Source organism: Puma concolor, chromosome B2 (genome assembly GCF_028749965.1).
Source record: "Puma concolor isolate L17-30 chromosome B2, mPumCon1.1.hap2, whole genome shotgun sequence".
Lineage (NCBI taxonomy): Eukaryota > Metazoa > Chordata > Mammalia > Carnivora > Felidae > Puma > Puma concolor.
Genome location: NC_141671.1, coordinates 152,337,913 through 152,357,490, shown reverse-complemented (window position 1 = coordinate 152,357,490; position 19,578 = coordinate 152,337,913). Strand labels below are relative to the sequence as shown.

The 19,578-nt window shown below is 45.9% G+C and overlaps 1 protein-coding gene across 1 annotated transcript in view; it reads right to left on the bottom strand.

The window, feature by feature from the left end:
* Positions 1-19,578, bottom strand: part of AFDN (afadin, adherens junction formation factor) — a 142,530-nt gene that overhangs the window by 92,617 nt on the left and 30,335 nt on the right. The window contains 4 exon segments of the mRNA XM_086708319.1: positions 3,935-4,095; positions 7,415-7,578; positions 9,230-9,345; positions 12,772-12,967. Coding sequence (XP_086564445.1) covers positions 3,935-4,095; positions 7,415-7,578; positions 9,230-9,345; positions 12,772-12,967 — 637 coding nt within the window.

The window sequence follows — 19,578 nt, the reverse complement described above, 5'->3', positions numbered from 1 at the left end:
TTTTATTTTGACAGAGTGTGCGCAAGCAGGGGAGAGGAAGAGAAAGAGAGAGAGAAAATATCCCCAGCAGGTTCCACACTGTCAGCACCCCAGGTGGGGCTCGACCCCACAAACCATGAGATCATGACCTAAGCTGAAATCAAAACTCAGATGTTTAACCAACTAAGCACCCCGCCCCCCGCGACTAGTCACATTATGTAATCACTTTGCAGTGTATAAAAGGGTTGAATCATCACAGTGTATACCTGAAACTAACAATGCTGTTTGTCAATTCTACTTCATTTTATTATAATTTTTTTTAAGACAGAGTGCAAGCCAGGCAAAGGAGCAGAGGGAGAGAGAATCTCAAGCAGTCTCCATATTCGGCACTGAGCCCAATGTGCGGCTTGATCCCACAAACCTTGAGATCATGACCTAAGCCAGACGCTTAGCCAATAAGCCACCCAGGTGTCCTGAGAACATATTTTTCTAAGTCATTTATTAAAGACAAACAAAATAGCTGAACTTAATATATTTGACTGGTTAATATTAACCACAGCTATTTTGCTAACAATATTTAGGTTTTCAGTGTCTCCTGGAAGTCTGGATAGAAAACTATTCCTTCTACCCCCATCCCTCTAAAGCTCTACTTCTTAGATGTTCTGCTAGTTTTCCTAATTCCTTGGAGACTGTTTTGCTTCGTTTTCTCCTTTCACTGCCCAGTCCTCTTAACAGCGGCCTTCTCTTAAGTCTTCCCATTACCTACATACTTTCTACAAAAAGAATCTCACCCACGCCCAGTGACACTACCTGGCAACCATAAATTACTCCCCAACTCTCTCCCTCTATGGGACACTGCTGCCCAGTGCCTGGTCTAGACACTGCCCTTCCAGCTCAAAACAGCCCCCAATCACACCGGCACCTCAGCAAAACCTATCTTCCGCTCACAAACATCCTCTCGTTCCAGAGCAGCAACACCCATCCCAGGAAAACGGGCGTTACCCAGAATGCCTCCCCTCCCAAGTAGAATCCAGTCTGCTCTGAGTCTGATAACTCCGCCTCTTAGGAACCCGGTGCACCCCTTCGCTCTCAGTGGCCGCGCTCAGAGACGGGTCCCCCGCGAACAGCAGGCGCCCACTTCCAACGCGACTCCCTCAGATCCAACTTCTACTCTGCTCCCACAGTCACCACTCCAATTTGAAGCCTAAGCGGAGTTAAAAGCTCTCTGAGGGGCGCCTGGCTGGCTCAGTCGGTTGAGCGTCCAACTTCAGCTCAGGTCCTGATCTCACGGTTCGCGAGTTTGAGCCCCGCATCGGGCTCTGTGCTGACAGCTCGGAGCCTGGAGCCTGCTTTGGATTCTGTATCTCCCTCTCTGCCCCTCCCCTGCCCGTGCTCTGTCTCTCTCAATAATAAATGTTAAAAGAAAAAATTAAAAAATAAAATACATACACACACACACACCATGCTGGGTACATCTGCCTTAGGAATTATTAAAGCACATTACATTTTTAAGAAGCAAACCTCTAAAATCAGGAACAAAATAAAATAAAAGTCAATATGGAGAGGAATCAAATAGGTAATTTCCAAACACAGTAATTTTTTCTCTTTTCAGATTATTTAAATTCCAGTTAGTTAACATATTTGGTAACACTGGCTTCAGAGGTAGAATTTAGTGCTTCATCACTTACACGCAACACCCAGTGCTCATCCCAACAAGTGCCCTCCTCAGTGCCCATCCCCCACCCACTTGCCTCGGTTTCTCTATCCTTAAGAGTCTCTTAGGGTTTGCCTCCCTCTTTCTCTTCTCCCCTTCCCATACGTTCATCTGTTTTGTTCTTAAATTCCACGAGTGAAATCATATGGTATTGGGCTTTCTCGGACTTATCTCGCTTAGCATAATACCCTCCAGTTCCACCCATGTTGTTGCAAACGGCAAGATTTCATTCTTTCTCATCACCGAATAACATTCCCCTGTATATATACACGCTACATTTTCTTTATCCATTCATCGGTCAGCAGACATGTGGGCTCTTTCCATAGTTTGGCTGTTGTTGACAGTGCTGCTAGAAACACTGGGGGGGGGGGGGGATGTGCCCCTTCAAATAGCTGTGGTGTTGTTTTTTTATCTTCCAAAGAAGATATCCAGATGGCTGACACAGGAAAAGATGCTCAACATCACTCATCACCAGGGAAACACAGATCAAAACCATGATGAGATACCATCTCACACCTGTCAGGATGACTAAAATTAATAACCCAAGAAACAACAGGTATTGGCGAGGATGGGGAGAAAGAGGGACCCTTATGCATGCACTGTTGGTGGGAATGCAAACTGGTGCAGCCACTCTGGGAAACTATGCGGGTTCCTTAAGAAGTTAAAAGTAGGGGCGCCTGGTTAAGCGTCCAACTTCGGCTCAGGTCACGATCTCGTGGTTCATGAGTTTGAGCCCCACGTCAGACTCTGTGCTGACAGCTCAGAGCCTGGAGCCTGCTTCGGATTCTGTCTCCCTCTCTGCTCTTCCCTGGCTTACACCCTGTGTGTCTCTCGCTCTAAAAAATAAAAAAAAAAGTTAAAAACAGAACTTCCCTATGATCTAGCAATCACACACTAGATAGATATTTACCCAAACTAGTTAGTTATTTGACAATATCACCTTACAAGATACACTCACAAGCAAGTTTCCCAAGAAGCTTCAATTTTTTTCACAATCACACTGTTGCTAATAACACTATCACGTTGCTTTTTCCTGTAATAAATCGTAATGTCAAAATAAAACAATTAGACATTACTGGTGTCAGGTGGAGAGAATTTATCCTAAGAAAGGCTAGACTGCCTGAAACCGAGGCAGTAAGAAACACGTACTAGAAGTCAGCTAGCTCTGTCCACTGAGGAGGGGGGCGAGCAAACACTAAGCAGCACCAGGGAGCTCTCCGAGCAACCAGAAAGAGCGAGCATTTGTAAGAGAAACAGCCACCTTCCTAGTCTGGGGCAGCACGTTCCCAAGGTGAGCCTCGGTGTCCTGTCACGCAGGGAGACTCCCCAAGACCACCGGGGACACGTCAAAGCCTCAGGTGCCAGGTGGAAGAGACCCTTGCTGTCTCAAAGTGACAATTCAAGAACCAGTAAGGACAGTAACTGCAACAGACGGAAAGACACTGACAACTTTTAACTCCACGAATTCGTTAAAAAGCTCACAACCACTGCTCACCTGTGGATGCTGGTACGGGAGGTATTTCCGCCCCGCTCCCTCTCCCCCCAAAAACCTACCCCACCTCCTCCCCTAACCAAGGAAGCAGAGCCGGAAGAAAACCAGGGTAAACCTGGATGCAGTCGGCAAAATCCCCAAGACAAATAACCCGGGTCTCCACCGCACACCAGTAAGGACGAGAAGCAGGAGGGCAGACAAGAGGAAAGGGAATCGCAGAAGGAACGCCAGCCCAACCAGGTGCCACCTGCAGGTGCTATCTGGATCCCACGCCAGGGAGGGATCATCGGAGGCTGTCAGGAAGAAGCCAACGACGACCAGACAGTCTGAGGCCCTGGGGGACTTGCCCTCAAGGCTTCGGTAAGGGACAACAGTGCCGTGGTTCCTTTCTATTTCCCAGGAACCTTCACCTTCGGGAAAGTGCACGGACATAGAGGATGAACTACCGAGAAATCTGCGAAGCGGCGCCGATGTGGGAGCAGAGAGGAGGCCGGGGCGGTCGAGGGCGGAGGCCGGGTAACAGGCCCACGGGGGGTTCGCTGCATCTCTCTCTTGTGTTGTACATACTCGAAAGTTTCCAGAACCCAAGAATTTAAAACAAGAACTGCACCGGGGAGGAGGGCCTAACCGGACCCATCGCTGACCGCCCGAGGCAGAGCAGAGCGATCCGGGGCGGACGTGGCGGCCCCGCCCCGCGCAGGCGCACACGGCTCGGAAGGAGGCCCCCCCCCCCCCCCGCGCACGCGCACCTGAGTCCGGCCGCCCGTCCGAGCTCCGAAACTCCTGCATCCGCCTCTCCAGCTTCTGCTGCCGCCGGCGCTTCATGACCACCTCGGGGTTGGAGATCGTGCGAGTGAAGCTGGTCTCGGGCATGTCTTTGTAAACCTCGGCGGCCAGTCGGGAATTCTCGCTGCAAGAAAAAGAGGCGCCAGCGGCGTCCGCTCAGGGTCGCACGGGAAACCGCTCCGCCGCAGTCACACAGCGGTGACGGCGGCAGGTGCTCCCCGGCTCGCTCCGCAGGAGGCCAGGGTCTGCACGCACTGGTACCTGGTGCCCATCGATCGGGACTGTGGACAACCCGGTCCCTCTCGACGCAAGCTAGTACACGGAGGAGAAACGGATCATTAAGATCTTATAGTGAGTTTACGTAGTAGCCCAATTGCTGTGCATTCGCTAACCAGGCTAGAAGAAAAACGTGCAAATTACACACGTCTGGAATTTCCACCAGTGTTTTCCTAATAATAGACCAAATGAGTGACAAACATTCCAACCACAAGAAATAAAGAACTGAATATACTTTTAGTAAAAGGCTCTTAAAATTATAGTAAATCTTGAACTCTAATAGCATGATTTTTGAACTAAAAGATTTAACATTCACTTTCTTGAAGGTAAATTTTCCTAAGAAAATTGCCCCAGCGGCTCCTCCGACAAGCAATCAACTGTCCAGAGGGCAGAGTTTTTGAAAACTGCATATTCAGGTAAGGCGGATAAAAGACTCAATTTCGATAAATACACTTTAAGAGGTCATTTTTAATCCTGAAAATCATTTAATTAGGGGCGCCTGGGTGGCTCAGTCGGTTGAGCGTCCCACTTCGGCTCAGGTCACGATCTTACAGTTTGTGACTTAGAACCCTGTGTTGGGCTCTGTGCTGACACCCCGGGGCCTGCTTCAGATTCTGTGTCTCCCGCTCTCTCTGCCCTTCCCCTGCTCGTGCTGTCTCTGTCTCTCAAAAATAAATAAACATTAAAAAAAATTTTTTTTAATCATTAAACAATCAAGCTTTGAATCAACCAAATTGAACTTAAATCATTTTAAGTAGCTCATTTTCTTTTTAAATTTTGAGAGAGCGAGCATGAGCACGCATGCGTGAGCACACAAGCAGGGGAGGGACAGAGCAAGAGGAAGACAGAATTCTAAGCAGGTTCCACGCTAAGAGCAGAGCCCGCCTCAGGGCTCAACCCCACGACCATGAGATCCTGAACTGAGCCAAAAATCAAAAGTTGGACACTTAATCAACTGAGCCACCCAAGGTGCCCTTAAGCAGCTCATTTTCTTAACACAAACAATGGATTACTCCATAAACGAAGCTAATTGGATGGGACAAACCGTAGCGTAATTTTCAAACTTTCCTCTTGATATTTTTCATGTATAAGCAACATAAACAATTTCTATTGTGTAACTATGCTAAACAGAGCCCTACTGTGTAGGTAATACTATACTCAACAGCTCATGTTCATTACACAGGCCTCGCTGTCTGACAGATTAAGATATAAACCCACTTTGATGCAATCCAAAATGGGCTCAATTCCACTCTAAACATCATTAACAAATGGTTAATAATCCGCAATATATACAGAATACTTAGTATCAAACAACAAAGACAGACTTGGAGAAGTTGCTACAACACAAGGTAAATGGTTAGTGAGTAAATGGTTAGTGATGCGTGGAAAGACAGCTACGCTGTTAATGACAAAAATAAACTGGAGTTCCTCGAGGTATTGTGCACTGTGAAGAGAGAGAGTAGGAGGAAGCGAGGAGGCTCGTGGGCTGTGGAAGATGCCTCCAGGAGCAGCCTGGCCACGTACGTGTCCCGGGCTGTCCCTGAGCCGCTCTTCCTGAGTGCTCCTTAAGGATGAGTCCCCAGAGTTGTGAGCAAGGACGGTCACAAGAGTTACTTGTAACACCAACAAACCCTGTGAACTACCTACAAGTACAAAACAAAGAGGGCTGATGAAATCAGTTTTGGGAAACACTGCAGGACAGACTACTACATAATCATTTAAATTACTTTACATTTTTGTGAAAATATATACTTAGGAATATATGTATGTATTTATGTGATAGATTTTAGTGGAAAGAGGTTATGTGGAAAGCTCTAGTTTCAAAAGCCTCTGATTCCGTTTAAAAACTCTACATAAACGTATGAAGTGTACATATTTGCGCACCAGACAAACCACGTTTCCTTCTCGGCTCCTGGGACGACAGGTGACTCTCTCCCCCTTTCCGAAAAATCTGTGTTCTGACTTTCTAAAATGAACACCTGTTACTTCAGCAATAGAACAGCACAGAAGCCATGATGCAGGCACCACGGAGGCGAGGAGGGACCTAAGAGGGACCATGATACCCTGACGGCTACATGAAGGGCCAGCTAATGTGAAAACGGACGGGTCTCCACCAAGATCTTGCACCTAAGGGGAAAGGTCAGTATCTTCTGAGGTGTCTTTTCTGTTATAATCAAAATGCAAGGATCTCCCTTATTCCATCAGCTCTGAGGTCAGAAGCTCAAATTCCTTTAGTCGGGGAAGTGGTGGGGCCGGAGCCAACAACACAGTGCAGCTGAACCTTAAAAGGGCACAGCTGCGGGGCACCTGGGTGGCTCAGTCGGTTAAACATCCGACTTAGGCTCAGATCATGATCTCACGGTTCATGAGTTCAAGCCCCACATCAGGCTCTGTGCTGACAGCTCGGAGCCTGGAGCCTGCTTCAGATTCTGTGTCTCCCTGTCTCTCTCTGCCCTGACCCCACTCACACTTGGTCTCTCTCTCAAATGTTAAAAAAAAAAAAAAAAAAAAAAAAGGCACAGCTGCTCTTCTCACTGGTCCTGCCAACCCCTGATGAGGTGTTCAGTGTATTTAAGAAACCACTGCCGGGGCGCCTAGGTGGCTCAGTCGGTTAAGCGTCCGACTTCAGCTCAGGTCACGATCTCACGGTCCATGAGTTCAAGCCCCGCGTCAGGCTCTGGGCTGATGGCTCAGAGCCTGGAGCCTGCTTCCGATTCTGTGTCTCCCTCTCTCTCTGCCCCTCCCCTGTTCATGCTCTGTCTCAAAAATAAATAAACGTTAAAAAAAAAAAAATTAAAAAAAAAAAAAAAAAAAAAGAAACCACTGCCGCCTTAATTTAAGGACCAAAGGAGGAAAAAAAAAAAAAAAAAAAAACCACCCAGAAACGAAAGGCCCAAAATGAAGAAAACACTGACAATAGTATGCTAAGAACAATACTGTTCAGCAGGTTGATTACCTGAGATTAGCAAACCCGGGGAGAGGGGTCTGCCCCTGCCAGCCAGGAACCTGGTTAGGGGAGACCCCTCAGCTCCCCTCAGCACAGAAGAGCCAAGCACCCAAGCTCATTTCTTAACTGACGCTTGTCCTTCTCACAGTTTATCTGGTAATTTAACAAGGTCTGCTTCATTAAATAGGACAGAGACGGAGACGTTTCCAGAATTACTTACAGGTCATCCCCTTGGAAAGGCCGATCATCTTTCTCAGATGCCTGCCTCACTGCCTCTTTCTCTCTCTTCTTTTTCTCCTTCTTCTCTTTCTTGGAGAGAGTTCTCTTGAAGTTCTGGATAACACCTTCTTTCTCCTGCTTTTCAGGTCCATTGCTTTGAGCCTTCTGATAAAAGTAACATCATCACTAAGGCAGCTGTCGGCACAGAATCACAGAAAGCACTCTCTGGCCTAGCTGACTTCCTCTTGATTACAGCCAAAACCCAGCTCCCGAGACAAGGAAAGGTCTGGGGGATGGAGAGGTTCTTTATCTTGACTGGGCTGACGGCTACAGGCGTGTATTTACCAAAACTTACACGTTCAAGATCTCCGCATTTCACCACGTGTATCTTTTACCTCAATTCAAAATGAATATGCAAGCAAGCAAGCAAACGGAAAACCAAACCCAGTAAAGAAAACCGGAGTGGGACTCAGGAAACCAGATTTTCAATAAATAAAATTTAAGTTACACATAATTTTAAGTTACTTTAAAAAAAAAAAAGGAACCTAATCAAAATACAGAAATAGCTAAGTGTTTAAATCACTATCTACTTCATACGTGATTTTTCTAACCTTAGAACAAATATAGGAGTAGCCATAAGAAACTGGCTTTTTGGATGCAAAACTAAGCACTGTTTGTGCAAAACTCTGTATCTTCTTTTCCAGATCTTATTTGCTTGCCTACTCTTAATTTACAACTTGGCCTGCGAGCAGATGACACAGAGACAAAAGTTTTTTTTTATCTAATTAATAGGTCGACTGTGAACATTCGAGACTAGCCAAGAAAGGTTCCTGTACTGGGAACTAAACTGCCCTCCGCTTCATCGACGCTGGCGCCCCATCCTTGCCACCAGCTACGCCCGTGCTGTCCTCACCCGAACGAGGGCTCGGGTGCCCACGAATGAGCCTCTCTGGCCCACAGCGGGGCACTCAGCTGAGGTCACGGTGCAGAGATGAAATAAAACACGGGCCAGAGAAGAAAGAAGAGAGATGCCCGTTATTACTTCACAAGAATCTGCTACAAAAGCAACAGGCACGAGAGCAGAGAACAAGAAAGGCCAAGAACACTCCTCAACATGGAGCACCCGCGTCACGACACCATGAAACTCTCGTTTCCAAAAGGGAGTAATGGCACTCATGTCCCAACCTGTTGGGGACTTTTCTCTAAGTGTTCTTGACCTCTGCGTTTGCTACCACTTTGTTTCACACAGAAATTATCGTTATTTTCCAGCTTGACCCCTATTCCATAGTGTTCCATGGAAAACAACCAGCAGCACAGGAGCTCCGGACACCTACTGCCTGAGAAAGTTTTAGAATCACTCAATTACGTTAACCCAAGAAAGTCTACATACAACACGGAAAAGGTTTTCACTGTACCTTATGAAGTTGTACCTGAAAATTCACACATAAATAAATAGGTTATTAAAACTTTACTTTCCCTTCTGATTTTTATTAAAACAGATTTGGACTTTATAACTTGGTAAAAACAAAACAAAACAAAACAAAACTGGTGGTTACTTCATCATTAAATCTCTTAATAACAAAAGCTGACCTAATGCTTCTTTGGAAAAGTAAAGGGCAACATTAGGCATTATTCAGTGAAACAGGATGAAACAGAGAAGCAGGGTTCTGTTTACATTTTCTTCTGCACGAAGGGTCATTCAGGTCATTTAACAAGAGAAGCAAAAAGTGAAGCCCTTATCACATTCACATGACATGTGTGTTTCGGCAACCCTGGGCCCGGGACACGGTCAGCACGAGACCTGGACGGAACGTACCTTAGGAGGAAGGGCATCGTTCTCATTCTTAAGAACGAACCTGCCCTCTCGATCGTCTTTATTCCAATTCAACTGCACAACAAGGGGTTTCTCATCTACATCCAATCTTCTTTCTTCTTCAAATAATGAAATGAAAAAAAATTAAGTCATGGTTACTTAACAGCACTAGCTAATAAAACGTTCTGACATACGTTTCATTTCCTCCCTTATAAGGTAATAAAATCCCTCATTACCACCAGTACTAACAGGCTGAAATGTAATCCAAAATAGCAAGCGGGAGTTTTAATGATCTACTATTGTGTTGGTGCTAGAACACATACTACCACGTACCCAATGCCAAACACTGACCAGGGATAATTTCCTTACAACATTTAGAATCCAGTTGGGAAAAGAGAAATGCACACAAAGTAGAAGAAAACCGAGGGCTCCACGAAGCCTCCCTCTGTAAACCATCTCCTGTGCAGCTGGAGGCTAAGAGAGTAACGTTAAGAGGACACAAAGTTCCGCTGACCTCCGTGACAGCTCCTCGCAGGCCCGGGAGCGAGTGACCGTGGTGCTCGCCCTCCTGGCTCCTTCCGATCCTCCCACGCTCGCCACCCAGCCCTCAGGTCACCTAGAGAAGCCACCGTCCCGTCCCTCGGTTCCGACAGCGTGCCACTACGTTTAGCGTGTTCCTTCTCGCTTGAGTTCTAATAAGTCCCGGGGCCCACAGAGGGGCTCCTGCAGAGCCCGCTCACCCGGACCACCTACCGCAGCCTGCAAGGAGGTCTTTAGCAAACACAGGAGACAGAGGCCAGCTGAAGAAGTACTGTGGTCAAGGAAGCAGGAGTCAACAGGACAGACTTAAAACAAAGACTGATAAAGACTTTTAGTAAGTACTATACGCAAGCAGATTATAAGAATACAGAAATAATAAGTTCTAATTTGTTTTATGAACTGAAAAAATGAGAGATGAAAAATCAGAGCAATAAATGAGGGACTGGATCAAGAAGTTTGAAACTGATGCTACAAACCAAAATTACCCAGTTTTTCTTGTCGCAAGATTTGTACTATATCAAAATCCTTCACGTGCATTTTTTAGAGAGCTAGTTTTAACAACAATCAAGTCTAAATCATAAAAGTAAAACAAAACAAGGGTGAGCCATTCTAACGTGCGTGTGGCAAACCAGGAAACGGAAGTACAGTCAGGGTCCCTACTACAACTTTGTAACTTGAAGATACCTTTCTGCCTCAGTGGTTTTTGTTTGTTTGTTTTAAAACAGCACAATTTTTGGAAAAGTATTTTCCAATTGAGTTCACCAAGGAATCCTACCCACAAAAAGGGTAACGGTGGAGTTTCCCTGGTGGTGGATGTGCGCGTTGGGCCCAGAACTCAGCCCTCGGGAGCGGCGGTCTCCAAACGTGCACCAAGGCTCCCTGCACACTCACTGAGGAGCCTTTTCAGTTTTCAGGGGAACAAGTCACACCCGCCACAGGCAGCCCGCGTGCATAACAGGCCGCACGGTCCCTCCCCCTGGCAGCGCCCCAGACCTGCCCGGAGAGGGATCGAGGGCCCCGCTCCCCACCCAGGGGCCAGAGGCACACAAACCCCATCAGGCAAGAACGGTCATTAAAAATGGAATGAGAATTGTACTTTTCCTTTCATTTTCTGTGCACTATTTTCCAAACACGTACCAAGTTGTTAGCGCATAAACAGTCCACAACTTGTCTGAATCTAACTACTCAATGAAACGAGCCCCGCCCCCGACGCCCCTAGGGCTCTAGGACGTGAAAGCACAGAGCGCGGACAGAGGGCTCCTCCTGGCGTCAGGGGCACAGAGGAAGCCCGCTGCTCCGAGTGCAGGGGTGCGGATGGCCAGAGCCACACGGTCCCGGTGCGCCGCTCACCGCGGGTACAGAGGAGACCGCCTCCAGGCACCTTCGCCGAGTTTTCACCTCTTTACCGCAACACAGTTTACTTTTTAATTAAAGAAAATTTTAAGGAAAAAGTTGTAGTTTCTTCTCAACAACCTAGTTATAGTGATTCTGAGCTAAAGGAAAAATTCAACCTCAGAAAAACCATCCAAAATTAAGGTTATCCTCTATCATCAAATCTAGCTTTGGTGTGGCTTATGTAGTGGGATCTCCTCATAATGTTGAAAGAGTAACAAACAAATACGGCCTGTATCTCCTACTCTCCAAGGGAAAAGTGTTTGGTCATACCTGAATTCCATGCAGTACAAGAATTCTTACCCTATTTCAAATATACAAAGAAAGCTGCAATATTGAAGTCAAGACAAATAACGCATGTTCAAAGAGTATTTCTCGATGGAACTTAACAGGTATTTAAATTCGGTTTCTGCTATATACGTAATCCTTTAGTTGTTGCATTAATTGGAATCTGTATTTTTAAAAAAATTTTTTACATCTATTTTTGAGAGAGCATGAGCAGGGGAGGGGCAGAGAGAGGAGACACAATATATTTTATAGGGGACTCAATATTTCCACAGCACTCATTAAAAAATGTATAAATTTCTACATCTCTAATGTTTGTTTTTGAAGAGTGAGCAAGCACACACACGAGAGCCAGAGAGGGGGGTTGGGGCGGGGGGGGAAGGGGGGGGAGAATCCCAAGAAGGCTCCATACTCAGCGCAGAGCCCAACACGGGGCTCGAACCCATGAACTGTGAGATCATGACCTGAGCCAAAACCGAGTCGGATGCTCAACCGAGCCACCCAGGCACCCCAAATTTCTACATTTCTAATCAGTCCAACTTAAATTGCCATCTCATATGTAGGATATTTTCAAAAATTTCAAACATTAAAACAAGGAGAAATGACTACATAAGTTTCCCCAAGATACCCTAAGTATTCCAAATAAGGAAAATATATAATCTCACATTACAAAAATACTCATTTTTGTAAGATTGAGGATTCATGCCCATAATATTTTAACCGGATTAAATTGTAGGATCATAATCTATACATAAAAGTTACAGGAGGGGCACCTGGGTGGCTCAGTCAGTTAAGTGTCCGACTTCGGCTCAGGTCATGATCTCACCGTTCCAGGATTCAAGCCCCGTGTCGGGCTCTGTGCTGACAGCTCAGAGCATGGAGCCTGCTTCTGATTCTGTGTCTTCCTCTCTCTCTCTCTGCCCCTCCCCGACTCATGCTCACTTTCGCTCTCGAAAACAAACATTAAAAAGTTAAAAAAAAAAAAAAAAAGTTACGTGAACTAGTTCTCCAAAAGCAAGTAACATACGGTTTCATCAACGTGTATGGGCGCCTAGATCCACTGGCGAGTTTTAACGATGAAACGTCACGCTAGTTCTTTGAAGAAAATAAGTGTACGATACATCCATCCTAACTTCCACCAAATCTAATTCCCGGGATCCTGTCTGAACGTTTCGCAGACGCACAAACACCCCCCAACGTCCCCAGGAAGAGAAGGGCCAGCAGCAAAGCAATGCTGTGACAGAGATGCGCTCTGCACACAGGAGTGGTTCAGAAGTTGTCTACACAGCAGAGGCTACCCCGCCAGTACCCCGTGTGTGCACACTGACCTCCGCTGACGTGAACTTCGTAGAGGGAGTACTTGGGGGACGACAGCATCCGCATGTCAGGGCGGAATTTCTCTGCCAGCGTCTCGATCACGTCTTGCGTGGTGGCCGTACTAGAGACCCGAATGCATTTTGTTGCAAAGTTTCCAGCAGCTTTATCTTGAAAATAAAATCTCATTACGCCATGAAACTCCAAATCCTAAAGGAAAACAGAAAGGAAAAACATTCTAAAATAAGATTCAATTTCTAGAATAAAAAGTCATTCACCATCCTTAAAAGATGTTTCATTACTGCAAACATCTGAGACAGAAACGGAGAGACAGGGTTTAGTCTTCAAACTGAATCACGTGACTTGGGACAAGTTATTTACAACCTGCGCTTTACTGGTCTCACGTATACGACAGTGGCCGTGGAGCAGCTGACGTCAACGACAGCTAATATTAATGAGTCTCCAGCCAGTGCCAGGCACACGCCGACACGCGCTACTTGGCTGTGTCTTTAGAAGGACGCGGGTTAGCAGATTCACTACTAAACTCTGTTTTCAAGACTCGGTCATTGAAACACAAAGTTTAAGGATCTTGCCCAGTTATGCAGCAAATCACAGTTAAAATCCAGACCCACAGATCCCCAAAGTCCATGCCTAGCAATCCCTGAGGTCCCGTCCAGCCTCCAAATCATAAAGCCTAAATGAAGGGATGACTCAAACCACAAAGGAAAAATGTTAGCCCCAATTCTAACATGAAAGTGAATGGATGGAAACTCTTAGCCTTTGCAGAATCGAAACTAATTTTCATATGAACTACTGCCCAAAATCAATGAACACGGTTTTTCTCAAAACCGGACTTCTCGAGATAAATACGGTGGGTCTTACAAGCAAGGGAACTGTAACGTGGTCTGGAGCTGGAGCTGTGCAACTATAGGATGCCCGTTCCCGTGATTTCTTTTCCCTTTCTGGTCAATTAAAATGCAGGTTATTTCAGTGAAACTCCTGTCAGCTTCCAGGCCTTCTGCTATAACCCAAGACTCAGCGGTTCATATCCCACAGGCTGAACCACTACATCAGAGGACCTGGGGGACACTGGACCTGGGGATACAAGGGGGCAAGGTCCTGCGCTCCTGTGTACCCCACTGTTTCCCCGAACACAAGAAAAGCACAGCTCCAAACAAACTTCCAAGCAGCATTCCACCTCGTCTGCCCTCACTGCCCTCAGCACCACTGACAATTCTTCCCTCTTCTCGCCTTCCACACTGGCACATCAAGTCATTCCACCGTCAAAATACATCTAGAATCCACCCACAATTTTGTTAAAAGTCAGATCAGGTCACTCCTCAGCTTTACTCCTGGCAATGGCTTTTCTATGGGCTCCAAGCCCATCACAAGTAAGCTTTTCTGTCCTCCCAACCTGCTCACTTAATTCTTCACTAATTAACTATGACCTAGTAATTATAACAATTACGGGATATTAGAATGTGGTTAACTATATAACCTGGATGAAAATTAAAACAGAAAACAAGACAATAAGGCCTATTTATAGCCCCGAAGCTTTACTGTACTTGCTCAGGCCCCGTCCGAACACTAGGCAGTAGTTAATTTCCCATTTCCCACTGCCCCAGGGGAAAATACAGAGAAAGCGAGCATGTGTTAAAAAAAATTAAGAAAAATAAAAAAAAATAAAAGAATGCCATGGAACCACAGACCTTGGGTTGAAGTAAGGCCATGATTATGGAAGGGAGACTGAAAACAGCTTTATGAGTTAGCAAAATGGGAGCTCTATCAGTCCTGCTTTGGTCTCTCCAAATGATAAACTGCTTCTCTGTCCAGCCTGGTCAAGCAGCAGAGAATGTTGAGCAGTATCCTCTTTAAATGCTCTTCTCCGTCTCTGGTGTTACTCTGGCAATCCCCAACACCTTTGTAAAGTAACCACGCGCGTGCAAGATGGTCCTCAACTGTGAGTCTGTGTAAGTACCGGTTAGTATTCGTAACAGCCCACCCTCGCCAAGTGCCCGGTGGTGCTAAGCACCTGCCGTTACTCGGCGGCCCCAGTCCTCCTCAGCTCCCGGCCTCTCTCCACTCAAGCCACAATTTCCACTTCTGGGTCTACTCTCCCCGTCCACCACCTCCTCAGATGTCAGAAAACAATAATTACTGACTGTATTTAGCTGTACAGATGTTAAGTCGTTATTACGGGAGTCCCGTGTTTACCCCAGGGTTCTGGCGCTCCAGTCGCCACCACTCCGAGATCGTCTTTACCCTACAGCCACAGTCTCCGACAGGAGCCGGCAAAACCATCCAGCTCTTCCAAGGGCTCCTGCTCTATAGACGAAGCAAGACCACCAGGCAAATTCACCTCCCACCCAATCACTTTGCTAACAGGATAGTTTCCATCATTTGTGACAAGACTAAAACCGACAGATGTACCTACGGATCCCAAAGACAGGAAGCACCCCTTTCCCAACTACCAGAAATGAAAGATTTGGGAAGGAACACCCAACTGGGCAAGAGCACAAAGGGAACAAGGATGTACCGACGAGCACGGGGAGGAGGAGGTCCCTCACCCTCAAGAAAATCCCTTATAGAGAGATTACTACTGTTTATAGGGAAAAAAGTGGAAATACAAGTCTCCATTATCAACGTGGTTCAGCTACTGATCGCACATAAAACGTTGAAGTAAATGGAAAAAAAAAGAGTAAACTCAAGGGTAGAAATCCAGCAAGTAACAGCACTTCCACCTGCAAAGAACTAGTATTTCCGTTGATGTTTTTAAAGAAACAAGTTTCCAGGTTCTACCAAGCCTAAATAAAGTGGCCTACTAAAACTACCTTTAAATTCACTAGGTAAGCGCTAATCGAGATTAACTCTGAGGGGCGGCTAGTGGCTCAGTTAAACATCTAGCTCTTGATTTCTAAGTCATAATCTCCCAGTTCACGAGATGGTGAGACAGGAGCCCTGCGTCCACACCCCTCACGGAGCCTAATTCTGGCTCTCCCTCTAGCCCTCCCCTTCGCACAGTGCTTCCCTTCTGTGACTAAGTCCACAGAATTTTCAGACCCCAGAAAACCGATAAAACCAAGTTCTTGAACCTAAGACTTCTGCATATAACGACCAAATTAACAACTAATAGTAACGTATATTAAGGGCAACCATATGCCCAACACTAAGAGCTCAGCATTGAATACCTCAAACATGAATGAGATACCTTATCAAGGGGTTAAAAAAGAAGGTTCCCCAGACAGGGAGGGTGTGTGAACTGTAACCACACAGCTCCCCGAGGGCAGAGCTACCCAGGAGCTGCCCCGGAAAACCTGCGCTTTAAACCCAAGCTCTGCAGCCCCGCCAGTTTCAACACTCACTCCACCACGGGAAGGAGGAACACAGGACTCTTCTCCTTCATGACAAGCGCAGGAGGAGGAGTTCCGGGAGAAACGGTGAAGAGAAGAAACGAGCCCACGCCGCGCAGGAGCCTGCTCCACCTCGTCTAGGAGCCCACGAGCCTGCCCGGCGCACAGGGCGATGGGCACCTGGGGGTTCGCCTCAGGGCACAAAACAGCTGGCATCTCAGCCGAAGAGCTGTATCTGAGTGACTTATCTGACACGTGTGAGCTCAAATTTCCTTGATTATAATCTGAAAGTAAGAAGCTTGTTTTGAGGAGTAAACTCCATAAAGAACCAGCCGTCAGAGGTCCCACTTGAATGGGAGCTTTCCCGAGGGACCTCATTCATGGTTCTAGGCCCTCCCTCAGTCTCTAATATGATGCTTCACATGTAAAATTAAAAACAGATTTGAGTCAAAAGTTCCAGTAACAGTATCCGATTCTTCCAGCTTTGGTTTGTCTGTTCTCCACTGGTAAGAGCTCGGGAACAAAACTTTACACCTGTGAGAAATAACTATCAAGTCTCGATCACTGGACTGATGTTCTGATAATGTTGCAGACTAATACAGTTACAATTTTACACAGACCAATGTTTCCTTAAAAAAAATCTTTATGCAAATTACCCGAGACAACAATATTTAAAACGAAAACACACTACTGTGGGTCCTCCACTCTCTAAAGGAGTGCCTACTTGCGAGCAGCATGTTTTCAAGGAAGAAACCTCTGTTTGGAGCAGGTAGGACGGCAGGTCCTGTGACTTTAACCTGCACGGTCCCTGCGCTGTGCACTCTCGCCACAACAATCTGCGTGAAAGGCAGAAGATACGTCAGCTGTTCCCTTCTTTATTCTTCCCGACGGGAAAGCAAGGTTCTTTCCTAAAGGTGTATATTTACCTTTGCATAAACCTCTGCCTGAGAAATATCATCCACAAGGATTACTGCCGTGGAAATGAAACACTTCGGGTGGATTTAACGACAACTCTGAAACAAAATTTTAGTATTTATCGGAAACAATAGACCAAAAAAACCAATACAACAAAAAACCCCCACAAAACCAGAGACAGCTATTTTAAGTTACTAGAGAGCCAATGCAAAGAACACAGGATTAAAGGTGGAGATTTGCTTTTAAATATTTTACCAGTATCTCAATCAATGAAATTGATAATCAACTGGCCTTCTTCTCCAAACCAGTAAAAACTCACCAGGGCAGCCCCAAATCTCCTCTTGCTCAAGCTACCCAGAACCGTTTGTTCTAAACAGGCTGAGCGCACGGATTCACTTTTCTGCTCACCGTGTCCAGCATTTACGTGAGGTCCGTCTCCTCGCCTGCAGCCAAGCCACGCTAACCCTAACAGGTAACCATCCAACCCCGTGGTAAAAAGGGCAGCAGACAGAACGTACTGCTTTCTTTCCAATGCTGGTGCCTCCAACTACATGCGAAGCATTAAAAAAAAAAACACAGCCACGCCTCAGAGCACACTCATGTTACCAGTACAGGAAACAATCACCTGGACGACAGCCTTTCGACTCCACGTTAACAGCTTAGGTAAAAGATGAAAGAATACTTCAATACGGGTTTTTGGAATCTTACATAAACTGTTTCTTAAACAATATACTTTAAGAATACTCTTTAAAACCACACGCATTTCATTACCTAAAACTTTCACAGAACAAACACTACTCTGGAAAGCTTAAAGAAACAGCTGTAAAATGTCCTCACCAGGCCCACACTTACTCCTTCCCACGGGGTTCACTCCGAAGGGGTCTTTTCCCCGCCCTTCCCGCTGACAGCACTAATCAGGGGCGCCCGGCTGGCTCAGTCCGTAGAGCATGCAACTCTCGGAGTTGTGAGTTCGAGCCCCGTGTTGGGTGTGGAGCCTACTTTAAAAAAAATCTAATAGCACTAACTATAGCACCTTGTAAGTGGCTGACCTCCCAAACCTCAAGAGGTTTCTGTAAAAATGAAGTAAATGGGTTTGTTTTATATTGAACCACCTTTCAGATAACTAGAGTGCAAATTAAGAGTTTCCTCTCTTCACTCAGGCTGAATTCAGATCGCATCTCTACCAGGAGGTGGCTCAACGTTCCCAAGTCTGTTTCCTCTTCTGTGAGAAGGGACTTCCACAGGGCACTGTCACTTTGTGGGCGGGAACGTGAACGGGCAGTCACGCGAGAGCAACCGCTCTCGGAACCAGCAGCCCTCATCCAGGAAAGCCGAGTCTCCTCTTCCCCTGCATATACGCATTTGGTTTTTGTAATGATTCCATCCAACATCCTTTTGTCTGAAAATGAAGGTGTGGTCTCCAACAATCACACTGTACACCTGTTCACTGGGAGCCCACTACTTCGAACGTCTTGATGCTAGTTCGCCAAAGTTAACAAAGACCAAGTTCAGGGGCGCCTGGGTGGCTCAAGTCATGATCTCGCAGTTCGAGAGTTTGAGGCCCACGTCGGGGTCTGTGCTATCAGCAGAGCCTGCTTCAGATCCTAGGTCCCGCCCCGTCCCTTCCCCTCTCGCTCACTCTCTCAAAATAAATACACTTAAAAAAACAAAGACCAAGTTTATTGAAATGGGGGAAAAGTCATCTTCTAGATGAAAAGCAAGTTTTCTGGACCAAAACACCTGTACCGCCCCACCCCCCGACACACACACATCTCCCCTTTTATAAACTCTTAAAACTCCATCCAGTGCACAAACACCTTTAAACATTAAAAATAAAACAATTCCCTGCCAGGGCACACAGCCTGCTGTGAAACCAGTATGCCAACATCTTTTTTAAATGCCTCAGTTATACCTGCCAACAGCGTCTACTTAGCAAATACCTGTTGGAAGTGGCTAAACGTTGGTGAGCCCTAACTGGCAACTTTCATGGCAAGTTACACTTGGGTTCTGCTGCTAGCAATCTCTACCCAGCTCCTAAGTCAGCACTGGGGGGAGGGGGATCAAAAAGTGAACATTTCCCCTATGGTCCTCTTAAAATTTGTAAATCTCTATCTGAATAGCTACCACACATACATATACTGGGGATCTGAAAGAAGATCAATTAAAGAATATATTAACCCATATGACAAAAGAGCAATTATCATATTCATTGGCAAAGATTATGTCTATTTCTACTGTAATCTTCAAATACATTTAACAAATAACAGATATATAAAACAACCCCAAAAGCCACCTATCTAGTGCAGAGGCTATGACCAATTTTGCCAAAGATCCTTTGGAAGTCTAGTAAAGGCCCTCAATTTGCTCTCAGAATAAACACTGTAAATGCATCCAAAAGATCACAAAGGAAACAACTGCATTAAAACTCAATTATTAAAATAATTTTTAAAAACTATCATATAGTAAAAATTAGTGCTTATTTATTAACATATTAAATAAGTTCTAGAATTGATTCATATAACTCTAATTTTGAAGTAGATTATGAGTAGAAAACTC